This window comes from Camelus bactrianus, chromosome 20 (genome assembly GCF_048773025.1).
Source record: "Camelus bactrianus isolate YW-2024 breed Bactrian camel chromosome 20, ASM4877302v1, whole genome shotgun sequence".
Taxonomy (NCBI): domain Eukaryota; kingdom Metazoa; phylum Chordata; class Mammalia; order Artiodactyla; family Camelidae; genus Camelus; species Camelus bactrianus.
In genome coordinates, this window is record NC_133558.1 from 29,314,514 (window position 1) to 29,326,623 (window position 12,110).

General features: G+C 53.7%; 1 protein-coding gene across 1 annotated transcript; it reads left to right on the forward strand.

Annotated features, from left to right (window-relative positions):
- Positions 1–1,745: 1,745 nt before the first annotated feature.
- On the forward strand, positions 1,746–11,958 carry CAPN11 (calpain 11). Its single transcript, XM_010973820.3, has 21 exons — positions 1,746–1,988; positions 2,335–2,404; positions 3,563–3,681; positions 4,463–4,596; positions 4,789–4,957; positions 6,163–6,246; positions 6,337–6,422; positions 6,683–6,757; positions 6,907–7,067; positions 7,218–7,387; positions 8,530–8,541; positions 8,812–9,023; positions 9,321–9,360; positions 9,456–9,524; positions 9,609–9,666; positions 9,793–9,857; positions 10,140–10,208; positions 10,648–10,726; positions 10,823–10,939; positions 11,415–11,473; positions 11,594–11,958. Exons 1-21 carry the CDS (start codon positions 1,761–1,763, stop codon positions 11,618–11,620), a joined length of 2,103 nt encoding a protein of 700 aa, XP_010972122.1. The 5' UTR covers positions 1,746–1,760; the 3' UTR covers positions 11,621–11,958.
- Positions 11,959–12,110: the final 152 nt, after the last annotated feature.

Genomic DNA, 12,110 nt, shown 5'->3' on the forward strand with positions numbered 1-12,110 from the left:
GGCCCCTCTTCCCTGCCTCTGTGGCCTGTGGAGCTGAATCTGAGGAGGGGGCCTGGGGAGGTCCTCTCTGTGCTCCACGCAGAGGAGTGTTTGCTTCTGACTCCTCGGTGCCAGCACAGAATAAATGCTCCCTGTGGGAAAAACTAAGATACATAGACCTCCTCCCTTCCAGGAGCCGCCAGGAACATCATTCAAAATATTTATCGAGTACCTACTATGTGCTCGATACAGCAGCAGGAATACAGCAGCAAACAAAGCAGGCCAAAAAGTCCCTGCCTGCGTGTTTCATTCTATGAGGGAGGCCACAGATAAACAAAATATATAGTATATGGGGGACTAGAGGAGGAGAGTAGCCGGGGGTGGGCAGGGCAGGAGAGAGAGAACATAGCTTCGCAAACATAGATGAGAAATTACTGGGGGAGAGTATAGCTCAGTGGTAAAGTGTGTACTTAGCATGCACAAGGTCCTGGGTTCAATCCCCACTGCCTCCATTAGCTCTGAAAGTGTTTCCAAGCCCCTGCTGGGCCAGGAACTGCATGAGACCAAGGGAACCTGAAGGTGGACGGGGGCCCCATCTCCACTCTTGAGAACTCATCACCTCAGAGTGAACAGACAGACCACATCAGACAGGCCAGCAGGGACGGGTGTCCTAACAAAGGAGAGTGTTGGACACCAGGGTGGCCCTGACTCCACACAGGCATGTCCAGAGAAGCTTCTCTGAGCAGGTGGCATTGAGCAGGGACTTTTCCCAGTGGACAAGATGTGTGCCTGGGAGCAGAGGCGCAGAGGCAGGAACAGTCAATGCACCTGAGAAACAAAGGCAATCTGTCCTCCAAGGCGCTGGGCTGGTCCGTGGCAGCCTGGGTGTTTGTCAGGCTAATAAGCTGAGGGAACAAGGGTCCTTCATGAAGCCAGCGAAGTCCCAGGAGACACTGATAAGGGACGGGTTTTCAAGGTTCATCCGTACCATAGCATGTCTCAGCACTTTATTTCTTTTTCTCATTTGAGGTACAGTCGGTTTACAGGGTTGTGTTAGTTCTGGTGTACAGCATAGTGATTCAGATATACATATATATTTTTTTTCATTATAGGTTATTGCAAGATATTGAATACAGTTCCTTGTGCTATACAGTAGGGCCTTATTTATCTATTTTACATATAGCAGTTTATATCTACTAATCTTTATTTCTCTTTATTGCTGAACAATATTCCATTGTACATCATATAGTCTTCATTTTATCTGTTTATCTGTTCATTAGCTGATGGACATTTAGGATTTTCTCCACTTTTTTGGCTATTGTGAATGCCGCTGCTATGAGCATGTGTGTACAAGTTTTCGTGTGGACATATATTTTCATTTCTCTTGGGTATATGTACCTAGCGGTGAAATTGCTGGATCTGGATCATACAGTAACTCCGTGTTTAACTGAGGAAACACTAGACTGTTTTCCAAAGTGGCTGCACCCTTTTACATTCCCACCAGCAGCATACAAGGGCTCCAGTTGCTCTGCATCCTTGCCGACACTTGATATTACCAGTCTTTTGGATGAGAGCCATTCTAATGTGTGTGAGGTGGTATCTCCTTGTGACCTTGACCTGCATTTGTCTGCTGACAAATGAGGAGCATTTTTTTCATGTGATCATTGGTCATTTGTGTATCTTCTTCAGAAAAACACCTATTCAGGTCCTTTGCCAGTGCTTTAATGGGGTTATTTGTCTTTTTTTATTATTAAGCGGAGGCCGTTTTCACTGACAAGGGGATGGTGGCCCACATCAACCAGAGCCGACTCAAGGCCAAGGGCTTGGGCCAGCACCACAACGCCCGGAACTACGACAACCAGAGCTTTGAGGAGCTGCGAGCAATCTGCCTGCGGAAGGGGGAGCTGTTCGAGGACCCCTTATTCCCTGCCGAACCCAGTTCACTGGGCTTCAAGGAGCTGGGCCCCAACTCCAAAAACGTGCAGAGCATCAGCTGGCAGCGGCCCAGTGTGGGCACTGGGAGGGGAGGCAGAGACTCACCAGGGGTGGGGGTGGTAGTGACGCCCCAGTCCCCTGCATCATCTCCACTCCCCACCACCCTATCCTGGCCCTGGGCTAGACTCCACCTCCATCAGGGCCAGGGACAGCTCTGGACACACTTTTCAGCAAAACCTCTCAGATAACCCCTGGGAGGGTCACTCACCGACCTTTGCTATCAAAACCTAAACTCTGCCAAGCACTCCCCCTGCCCCCTCCCTGTCCTCGTTTCCCCCTAAAACTCAGAGGCAGGTGTCATTTCCCAGGGAGGTGGGGGGGGTGTCCTGGCTCTCTGAAACCTTTATTCCCTCACTGCAGCAAATCACAAGCAATCCTCAATTCATTGTGAATGGGGTCTCCCCGACAGACATCTGCCAGGGGGTACTCGGTGAGTGGGGAGCAGGCAAGCTGGGGGGCAGGGTGATTCGGGGAAGAGGGCTGAGGTCAGGGAGTGCCAGAGTGTCTTCTGAGGCTGGGGAACTGGGAGCCCCAGGTTCAGATGGCCTCTTCTGTTTCCCTGCTCCTCCTCTCGTCTGGACTGCACCCTCACATGCTACCACTGGGGAGTAAGCCAGGGTGCCACACTGTCCTGCTCCCCAGCAGGCCCCCAGACACACCTTCCTCCCCAGAGTAGTCCCTCTGTTGCCTCCAGACCCCTCATTGCATCTTTAGGGATACGGCCAAGGTGAGCTTCCTCTGGGGCTGAATTCTGTCCCATTTGTGGCAGGGAAAAGGACAGGGTGTGGGCAGGGCAGAGGCCAAGGAGACCTCAGGCCCCACAGCTGCCGCTGGGGCTCACCAGGCTGGAGGGGCCCTGGGCTGAAGAAAACTTGCTTCTCCCTGGGTGCCATTTTGACAATGATTGGAATGTCCTTAACCTCCTTTTCCACCCTCTGCCTCCTTCCAAGGGTACCTCAGGCAGTCAGGAGGGCTTGATAATCACAGAAGCTTTCCAGTGTCCTCAGCCTTAGCCTGGCTCAAGTACCCACACTGGGCACCCTGCCCACAGCCCCACCCACTCATGATCTCCCTGAGATCCCGGGAGAGATGACAACAGATGACCTCTGACCAAGAATATTGCCCGTGTCCCAGCTCGGGTATAGAGTCCCTTGGGTCTCCAGGATTATGGGGGTGACTTCAGGGAGAGACATCTTGATCGCTACACCAGTGTCATCATGGGCTAGAGGTGGGGGGCCATGGGGAAGGGGGCTGGCCTTGTTTAAGAGACGGGAGGTGATTGGCTGTCTTCCAAAGACGGCAGGTCCCGGAGGGAGGAGCAAGACCAAGGCCAAAAATACCTTCTCCCCAAATCCCAAAACAAAGGCAGCTGGCCCTAATTTGTGACTCTGCTACTTAATGGAAGAGAGAGAGAAGCCCCAGCACCTGTCCCTCCTGCACTTCTCCCTTCTTGCTTCCTCCCCGAACCCTCCCTAGTGGGAGGGCGGAGGGAGGTGCATCTCTGTGGAGAGGGGCCACAGAGCTGCTCCAGCTCCTCTCATACACAAAAGGGAGTGCTCAGGGCGAAGCCCTTCCTCTGTCTCTCCAGGGGACTGCTGGCTGCTGGCTGCCATCGGCTCCCTGACCACCTACCCCAAACTGCTGTACCGCGTGGTGCCCAGAGGCCAGAGCTTCAAGAAAAACTATACTGGCATCTTCCATTTTCAGGTGAAGAGCATTTGAAAGCCAGAGTTTATTTGTGGTATGTTCCTCTGTGTGTGTGTGTGTGAGAGAGAGAGAGAGGAAGAGAAAGAATTAGTATCTACTCAAGTTTACCTTTTTTCTCTTCTTTTTGAAAAATGACATTCATTAGGGTGGATTTTTGCCTAATTATCAGAGAAATATCTCACTAAAGAAATTGTGTTAAGCTAACTTTTTAAAGCCAAAGAAAATAGTTATCAGTTCCTGTCTCTCCCGTTCCTCCTGCTTTCCTCTCTCTGTCTCTGTTTCTGTGTCTCTCTCTTCCTCTCTGTAGATACACACATATGTATATGGACATGTGTGTATGTGTATGAGTGTATATGTCATTGCAGCCTCTGTCGCATAGTTTTTGTAATCTGCTCTTTAAAATTAAGCAACATGTGGTCAAAATCCTCATGTCATAAAATCTTTCTGAAAGTCACAAGAGTTTTCAAGACCTCAGAAATCCTGAAGTCCAGGCTAGGTCAAAAGGCAGGTGGATCCCTCTGAAGGCCACGGCAGAAGCCCCGGAGATGAGGCTGGGGGCAGATTCAGGCCTTTGATTGCCTTTCTGGGGGGTGGGCTCTCTGTCACTGCTGTGTCACTGGACCTGCCACCAGGAGGCGCTCGTATAACAGAGTCATCACACAAGGAGGGGTGTGTGAGGGGTGTGTATATGCATGTATGTGTGTGGGTGTGTGTCTGTGTGTGCATGTGTGTGTACGTGCTTGGCGCCACACCCCACTGAGTCCCACCTTGCTGCCCACAGATTTGGCAGTTCGGGCAGTGGGTGGACGTGGTGGTGGATGACCGGCTGCCCACAAAGAATGGCAAGCTGGTGTTCGTGCACTCAGCCGAGCGCACTGAGTTCTGGAGCGCCCTGCTGGAGAAGGCGTACGCCAAGTGAGTGCCCCAGCCAAGGGACTGGGCTTGCCTCCAAGCCTGCCCTGACAGCTGGCAGCGACGGGGGCATCTGGAATCAGGGGAAGAGGCAGGGGGACAGCAGGGCATTCCTCCTTTCCCTCATTGCGCCCTCGGATGTCCAAGCTCACAACTGCCTCCCAGAGCCCAGACAGTGCCTCTTTGTGCCCACAGGCTGAATGGATCCTATGAAGCACTGTCAGGGGGCAACACGGTCGAGGGCTTTGAGGACTTCACGGGGGGTGTGACTGAGAGCATCCAACTCCAGAGCCCCCCTCAGAACCTGCTGAGGATGCTTAGGAAGGCCATAGAGCGATCCTCCCTCATGGGCTGCTCCATCGAAGTAAGTTGTGCTTGACCCTGCCTCAGGGCCTTTGCACCTGCTGTTGCCTTCACCTGTAAGTTTCTTCCCCCAGATACCTGCAGAATTAGCTCCTTCTCATTCACATTTTGATTCAAATGCCCCTTCCTCAGGCTGGTCTTCCCTACCTCTCAATCTAAATTAGCATCTCCGAGCCCCATTTCCTCTCTACTTTGTTTTGATTTTCTCCCCAACATTTATCACCATCTGAAATTGTCTTACTTACGTATGTATTTATTCACAGCCTATCTTCTCCAGACAGATTTTACATTCCATGAAGGCAGTGACCTTAAGTCCTGGGACTTAAGATGGCACTTGGCATGCCGTAGAGACCCAACCAATATTTGTTCCAGTAAATAAGTAAACCCAGAGTGCCACTGTATGACCCAGCAATTGCATTCTTGGGCATCTACCTCAGAGAAATGAAGACTTATGTTCACACAAAAGCCTGTACCCAAATGTTCAAAGCAGCTTTATTCATAATAACCAGAAACCGGAAACAACCCAGATGTCTTTCAAGGGGTGAATAAACAGACTGTGGTGCATACATACCATGGGAAACTATTCAGCAATAAAAAGAAATGAATTATTGATACATACAACAGCTTCGGTGACTCTCAAGGAAATTATGCTGAATGAAAAAAGTCAGTCCCCAAAGGTTCCATACCGTGTGATTCCATTTATATGACAGTCTTGAAATGACAAAACTTTTAAAAATGGAGAACAGATTAGTAGTTGTCAGAGGTTAGGGAAGAGGGTAGTAAGAGGTGGATGTCAGTTATAAAAGTGAAACACAAAAGATGCTTGTGGTTATGGAAATGTTCTATATTTTGACTGTGGTGGTGGATACAGGGAACTACACATATGATAAAATTGCATAAAACACACACAAATGAGGACGAACAAAAGTGGAGACATCTGTATAAGACCGGTGAATTGCGTCGACATCAGCATCCTGGTTCTGATACAGGACTCTAGTTTTGCAGGAAAACTACCACTGGCAGAAATTGGATTCGGGGTGCACGGGATCTGTGTTATTTCTTACAACTGATGTGAATCTACAATCATCTGAAAATACCAAGTTAAATTTTTTTAAAAAATGTACCCAGAGAGTCCCCACCTCTCTTCAGGTGCCCCTGTCCCTCTGACCAGATCCTGAGTTCCTTCCCTTCCTCTCTGTTCCATAGATCACCAGCAACAGTGACTTGGAGACGTTGACCCAGAAGATGCTGGTGAAAGGACATGCTTACTCAGTGACCGGCCTGCACGATGTGAGTCTGACCACTGCGCCCCACACAGAGGGGCATGAGGAGGAGGGCTTCTCCCACCCTACGCGCCTGACCTTTGCCCACTCCTCCCAGGTGTTGTACCACGGCAGGATGGAAACACTAATTCGGGTCCGGAATCCCTGGGGCCACATTGAGTGGAATGGAGCCTGGAGTGACAAGTAGGTGTCCCTGACCAGCACTCTGGGGTGAGGGGTGGCGTGCACAGCAGGCCCACGAGCAGGGCCACGCTGCAGAGGGGCCACCCTGGCACCCCGTCTGGGAGGACACCTGCGCACAGGGTGAGCCCCTCCCCTCTAGACTCTGCATCTAACCAGGACCCCAGCAGGCAGACATTCAGGGGTGAGGGAACCCCTGGGGGAGGAACCAGGTGCCTCTAGAGCCTCGGCCCCTCCCCTTCCACTGCTTGTCTCTGCTCCAGCGCCAAGGAGTGGGAAGAGGTGACCCCAGACATCCAGAGGCAGCTGCTGCACAGGAAGGAGGACGGGGACTTCTGGTTGGTGCTGCTTGAACAGGACCTCCTCCTGTGCCCACACCCTTCATCTCCCCACCACCCTCCCACCCATGCCTTGGATGTGGAGGCTCCAGGGGGCACCTCTGGTGTGGGTGTGCCGCTGATGGGCCCTGGATCCCCCTCCACCCCAGGATGTCCTACCAAGATTTCCTGGACAACTTCACCCTCCTGGAGGTCTGCAACCTGATCCCTGACACGCTCTCCGAGGACCACAAGAGCTGCTGGCACACCACCTTCTACGAGGGCAGCTGGCGGAGGGGCAGCACTGCAGGGGGCTCCCGGAGCAACCTCGGTGGGTGGGCGAGGGGACTTAGGGGGCCCAGGGTCACAGGGGTCAGGGTCCAGCTGATCCCACTGGGCCCTGTTGAGGAGGCGGGCATGTGGCTGGGAAGCCGGGCCCTCCTGGGAAGGGCAGAGCCGTTCTGACCTGCTTCCTCCACAGACACCTTTTGGACCAACCCCCAGTTTAAGATCTCACTCCCCGAGGAGGATGACGACCCAGAGGACATAGAAGCTGTCTGTACCTGCCTGGTGGCCCTCATGCAGAAGAACTGGAGGCAGGCAAGGCCCAGCGGAGCCCAGCTGCAGACCATCGGCTTTGTCATCTACCCGGTGGGTGCCCAGCTTGTCCCCCAGTCACTCTTGTTCCCCCAGGGGCCACTGCCCCGCACCCCCAGCCTGGACTGGGACCCCCTCCAACTGCTTCCACAGCCCTGGCTCTTTCTTGAGTGGTGCATTGTGCTTTCGAGACAGGGCTGGCACCTGGGGAGCACCTCCTCTGTGCCAGGCTTTGTTCCAAAGTCCTTTTGAATAGTAACGCCTTTAATGAAGAGGATGGAGATTGGGAGCCAGAGAAGTGAGGTCACTCATTCAAGCTTATACATCCAGGTCCTGGTTTCCAGGCCCTCGAGACTCCTGCACCACCCCCAAGCCTCCCTGCAGATGCCCCAACATGAGCGTGGAATCTAAGGGCCAAGAGAGTTCCCCGACAAGTGTTTCCCAGCCCGTGCTTTGCAGAATCCTAGGAATGCCCATTCGTCCATTCACTTATCCAGCCTCCAGTGCCTCAGTCGTGAACAAAAGCAGATGCGAGCCTTGCTCTCCTCCTAGGCTGTGAGTCCCCCAGCTTGACAGAGACACCCGAAGTCATTTCCAAGGTCAAACCTGGCCCTTCAGGGAAGGCCTCTTTTCTCTGCCCCCACCGGAGTCTCACAGTGCCATCAGCATCTTACGGGCTCTGGTCATCTCTACAGGAGAGCAACCTACTTATCTTGGTTTAACCCACCTTTTTACAAGCTTACGTGTGCTCATTCCTCAACTTCAATAATCCCCTATTAACTGCCTGCAGGAGATGAGAGCTCCATGGAAAACACACTCCCAGATTTTCATCCCAGCTCTTCCACTGCTCAGCAGTGTGAGGCTGAGCAAGTTCTCTCACCTCTGGGGAATCCGTTTCCCACCCTTAACCTACAGTGGTAAAAATTTCCCCTGGCAAAACTGCGTGTTAACTGCACTTTGCTGTGCAAAGCCAAAGGCTGATTAATGCTGGGACTTTCAGCTGTCAGAGCCCACGTCCCTCCCTCCCCACCACCAGCACCCCGGTGCCCTATACATCTCCAACGCACACATGCACGCACACGCACACACATACGCACACGCACACACATACGCACACGCGCACACCTCTGACTTCCACAAGCCTGAGCTCCTTCACCATCCTGGTGATCTGACCCTCTTCTCTCTTCTCTTCCCAGGTCCCTAAGGAGGTACAGAAGACGTGAGGCTTGATCCTGGGCAGACACCCACCCCACCTCCAGCTGCACGTGCATGAGCCAGGGGTGGAATTTGGTGAAGGGCTTTGGGGGACACTGGGTCAGGGTTCCAGCACCCTTGGGCCCTGGGTGGGAGTCAGAGAAGGAAGCTGGGGGTGGCATCCAGGCCCCCCCACAAGCCTGCCCAGCAAGGCCTCACCGTGGAGGTCCCTGTCTCCCTGCCCTCCCTTGCGGGCCCTGTACCCACCTCCAGGACACATACAGTTTCAGAACCTCCAGGACATCCACTTGAAAAAGGACTTCTTCATGAAGTATCAGGACCTCGGCTTCTCAGAGATCTTCACCAACTCGCGGGAGGTGAACAGCCACCTCCGGCTGCCCCCCGGGGACTATATCATCATTCCCTCAACCTTTGAGCCCCACAAGGATGCTGACTTCCTGCTTCGCGTCTTCACAGAGAAGCACAGCGAGTCTTGGTGAGGGGCCCCACCTCACTGCTCCAAGGCCACCTGCCCCAGAGCTGCAGGAAGTCAAGCGCAGGGAGCAGTCATCTGGTCCCCTCCCCCTACATCTGTTCCTAAATCACAGTCAGAGAAACTGAGGCATGGGGTGGGGAAGTCCCAGGTAGTAGCAGAGCCAGAACCAGAACCCAGATCCCTTGGAGCCCGTCCCCTATTGCTTCAGACACATGACATGACCTCCCCGACCACCCCACCAGAATCCCTGGCTCCCCGACCCCTGCTAACTCCAAGCCTTCTTCCATTTTTGCCCAGGGAATTGGATGAAGCCAACTGCGCCGAGCTTCTCCAAGAGGTGAGGGGAGGCTGTGGGGTTGGGGGATTGGAGGAAGCGTGTGGGGCTGTGGAGGAACTCTAGACTGGGTGCCTGTCCCACCCCTTTTCCTCCAGGAGAACATCTCCGAGAATGACATAGACCAGGACTTCATACGTTTGTTTCATATAGTGGCAGGTGGAGAGGTGAGAGGCAGAAGGCTGGAGGCTGAAAGGAGGGGGATGGGAGCTGAAGGGGCCAGAGCAGGGGCTCATGGTCCCCCTTCCTAGGGCAAGGAGATAGGCATGTATGAGCTACAGAGGCTGCTCAACAAGGTGGTCTCCAAATGTGAGTCTTCACCCACCCTCCCTCCCACAACCCTTCCCCGCAGCCTGCACCCCCACCTTAACCACCTGGCCCCCACATCCCGAATGTGCCCTGCTCATGCCTCCTCTTCTCCTCCCTCCCCCACAGTCAAAAACCTCAGAACCAAGGGCTTCAGCCTGGATGTGTGCCGCTGTATGATCAACCTCTTGGATGTATCTTCCTGTCCAATGGGCAGTCTTGTCTGATGCTCCCCTGCCCCTGCCCTCTACCCCTGAGCTTGGCCTCCCAGGTGGCCACCTCTGTCCAGCCACGCCCTCCTTCCATATGGGGATTAGGCTCTGTGGTAGCAAAAGAGGCCAGTTCCTCTGGCTGTTACCATAGTTATCATTCGGGACCCTTCGGTCTTGTGCCCCCACCTCGGTGAGTCCCTCTGCCTCCCAGCCCCCAGGATGCCCTCCCTGCCCCCTCCTCTGATATCCTTGACCACCCACTAGAAAGACGGCTCTGGCAAACTGGGGCTTCAGGAGTTCCGGATCCTGTGGAGAAAAATCAAGAAATGGACGGTAAAGGGCATTGAGGAGGCAGTTTATGGGGATGAGAAAAAGATCTTCAAGAGGGATGGAGACTAGTATGGATGGAGCTGGAACATGAGCCCCTGACTAGACAGACAGACAGACAGACAGACAGATACAGACACACACACACACACACCCCAGGATGAAGCTGTTGATGTGCTGGTATGTTAACATATTCAAATAATAGTCAAAATATTCAATAACCAGTATAGCGCAGGTATCAGCCAGCATAAAGGACACAGGCAGAGAGCCCTGGGCAGGGTGCCAGGAGATAACCCTACAGTCACTGGGTGATAGGAGTACTGGGGGCTCAGAGCTGGGCCATCACAGGGGGCCCCGGGAGACTTGGGTAGCAGGTGTGAAGCATTTTGTCACTTCAACCACCATGCCATGTGCACGGTCCTACCCTATCTGTCTGTCCCTTCAGGACATCTTCCAAGAGTGTGACCAAGACCACTCAGGCACCTTGAACTCCTATGAGATGCGCTTGGCAATTGAGAAAGCAGGTGGCCAGGGGGCAGGAGAGGGCTTTGGAGCAGGGAGCAGGGAGGCAGCAGTCAAGAGGCCTGGACTCTCCCCCTCCGCACCCCTCTCTCTCCCAGGTATCAAACTGACTAACAAGGTGACACAGGTTCTGGTGGCCAGGTATGCAAACGACGACATGATCATTGATTTTGACAGCTTCATCAGCTGTTTCCTGAGGCTGAAGGCCATGTTCAGTGAGTCAGGCGCCTACCCACTCCCCACCCTAGGCCAGGGGACCACTGGTCTTCTCCCACGTGCCCAAATAAGAGCACCCCTCCAGAACCCCTGCCCCTTACCGGGCACAGATCATCTGGGTTCAAATCGCAGCTCCACCACTTGCTGGCTCTGTTGCCTTGAGCAAGTCATTTTATCTCTCTGTGCCTCCATTGCACAGATGTTACACATCCATAAATGTAGGTAATAGCACTGCCTGCATAGGCTAGAGGTACAGATTAAATTAGATAGTGTTTGGAGAGCACTCAGAACTGGCCCTCATTCGTTCGCAGCAAGTCCTTATCATTGAGTCCCTGCTCAGTGGGTTTAGCTGGGGAGCAGGGAGGAAAAGCTTCTTACACCCTTTCTGACATCCTCCCTAGTGGCGGGAATGGGTCTCGCAGACCACTGACTCGGCTCCCAACCCTTTTCATCTTTGCCTCTTCCCCAAAACAGCATACTTTCTAACCATGGACCCCAGGAATACTGGCCATATTTGCTTGAACCTGAACCAGGTACATGGGAGGGATCTTGGGCACCCCCTACCCTGCCACGGCTACACCCGCCCTTTACTCTCCCAACATCCTCCCCCACCCCCACCGCCCCCCTCCTCTGATTGTCTTCTCTCCCCACAGTGGCTGCAGATAACCATGTGGGGATAGAGTCACTGCTGGAGCCAGGCTTCCTACCACCACCACCAGCCCCCCCCCCCGGGGCCTCTGGCCTAGGGAGGGGGTTACTCCTTGCTGCCGTCAGCTCTGCAGTCTCTGCTGGTGGAATGGGCTCCAGGTAGTAGCGCCTGGGCCCCAGACACCGGGCTTACTCCAGCAGCGGGACCTCCAGGCCCACCCTCCCAGCTCCAAGTGTTTTCTTTAACACTAGCCAGGCTTCTGGCTGGATTTACCCTACAGTCTCCCTCCCTGTCTGAGTACATTTCACTAAAAATTAGACGACACTTCCCCTGTACCCCCTGGCTGGGAGGCTGGGAGGCTGGGAGTCTGTGCACTCCTCTTGTGCTGCTCACATCCGCCTGCTTCAAGGCCTCTCTTCTCCCCCCTCCCTCCTGTGCATTATTTTAATGAACCACACATGGCACTGGCTTCTGCGTCTCTGTGTTTCTGTGCCAGGAAAAGATGGGCAGGGGTGTAAGTC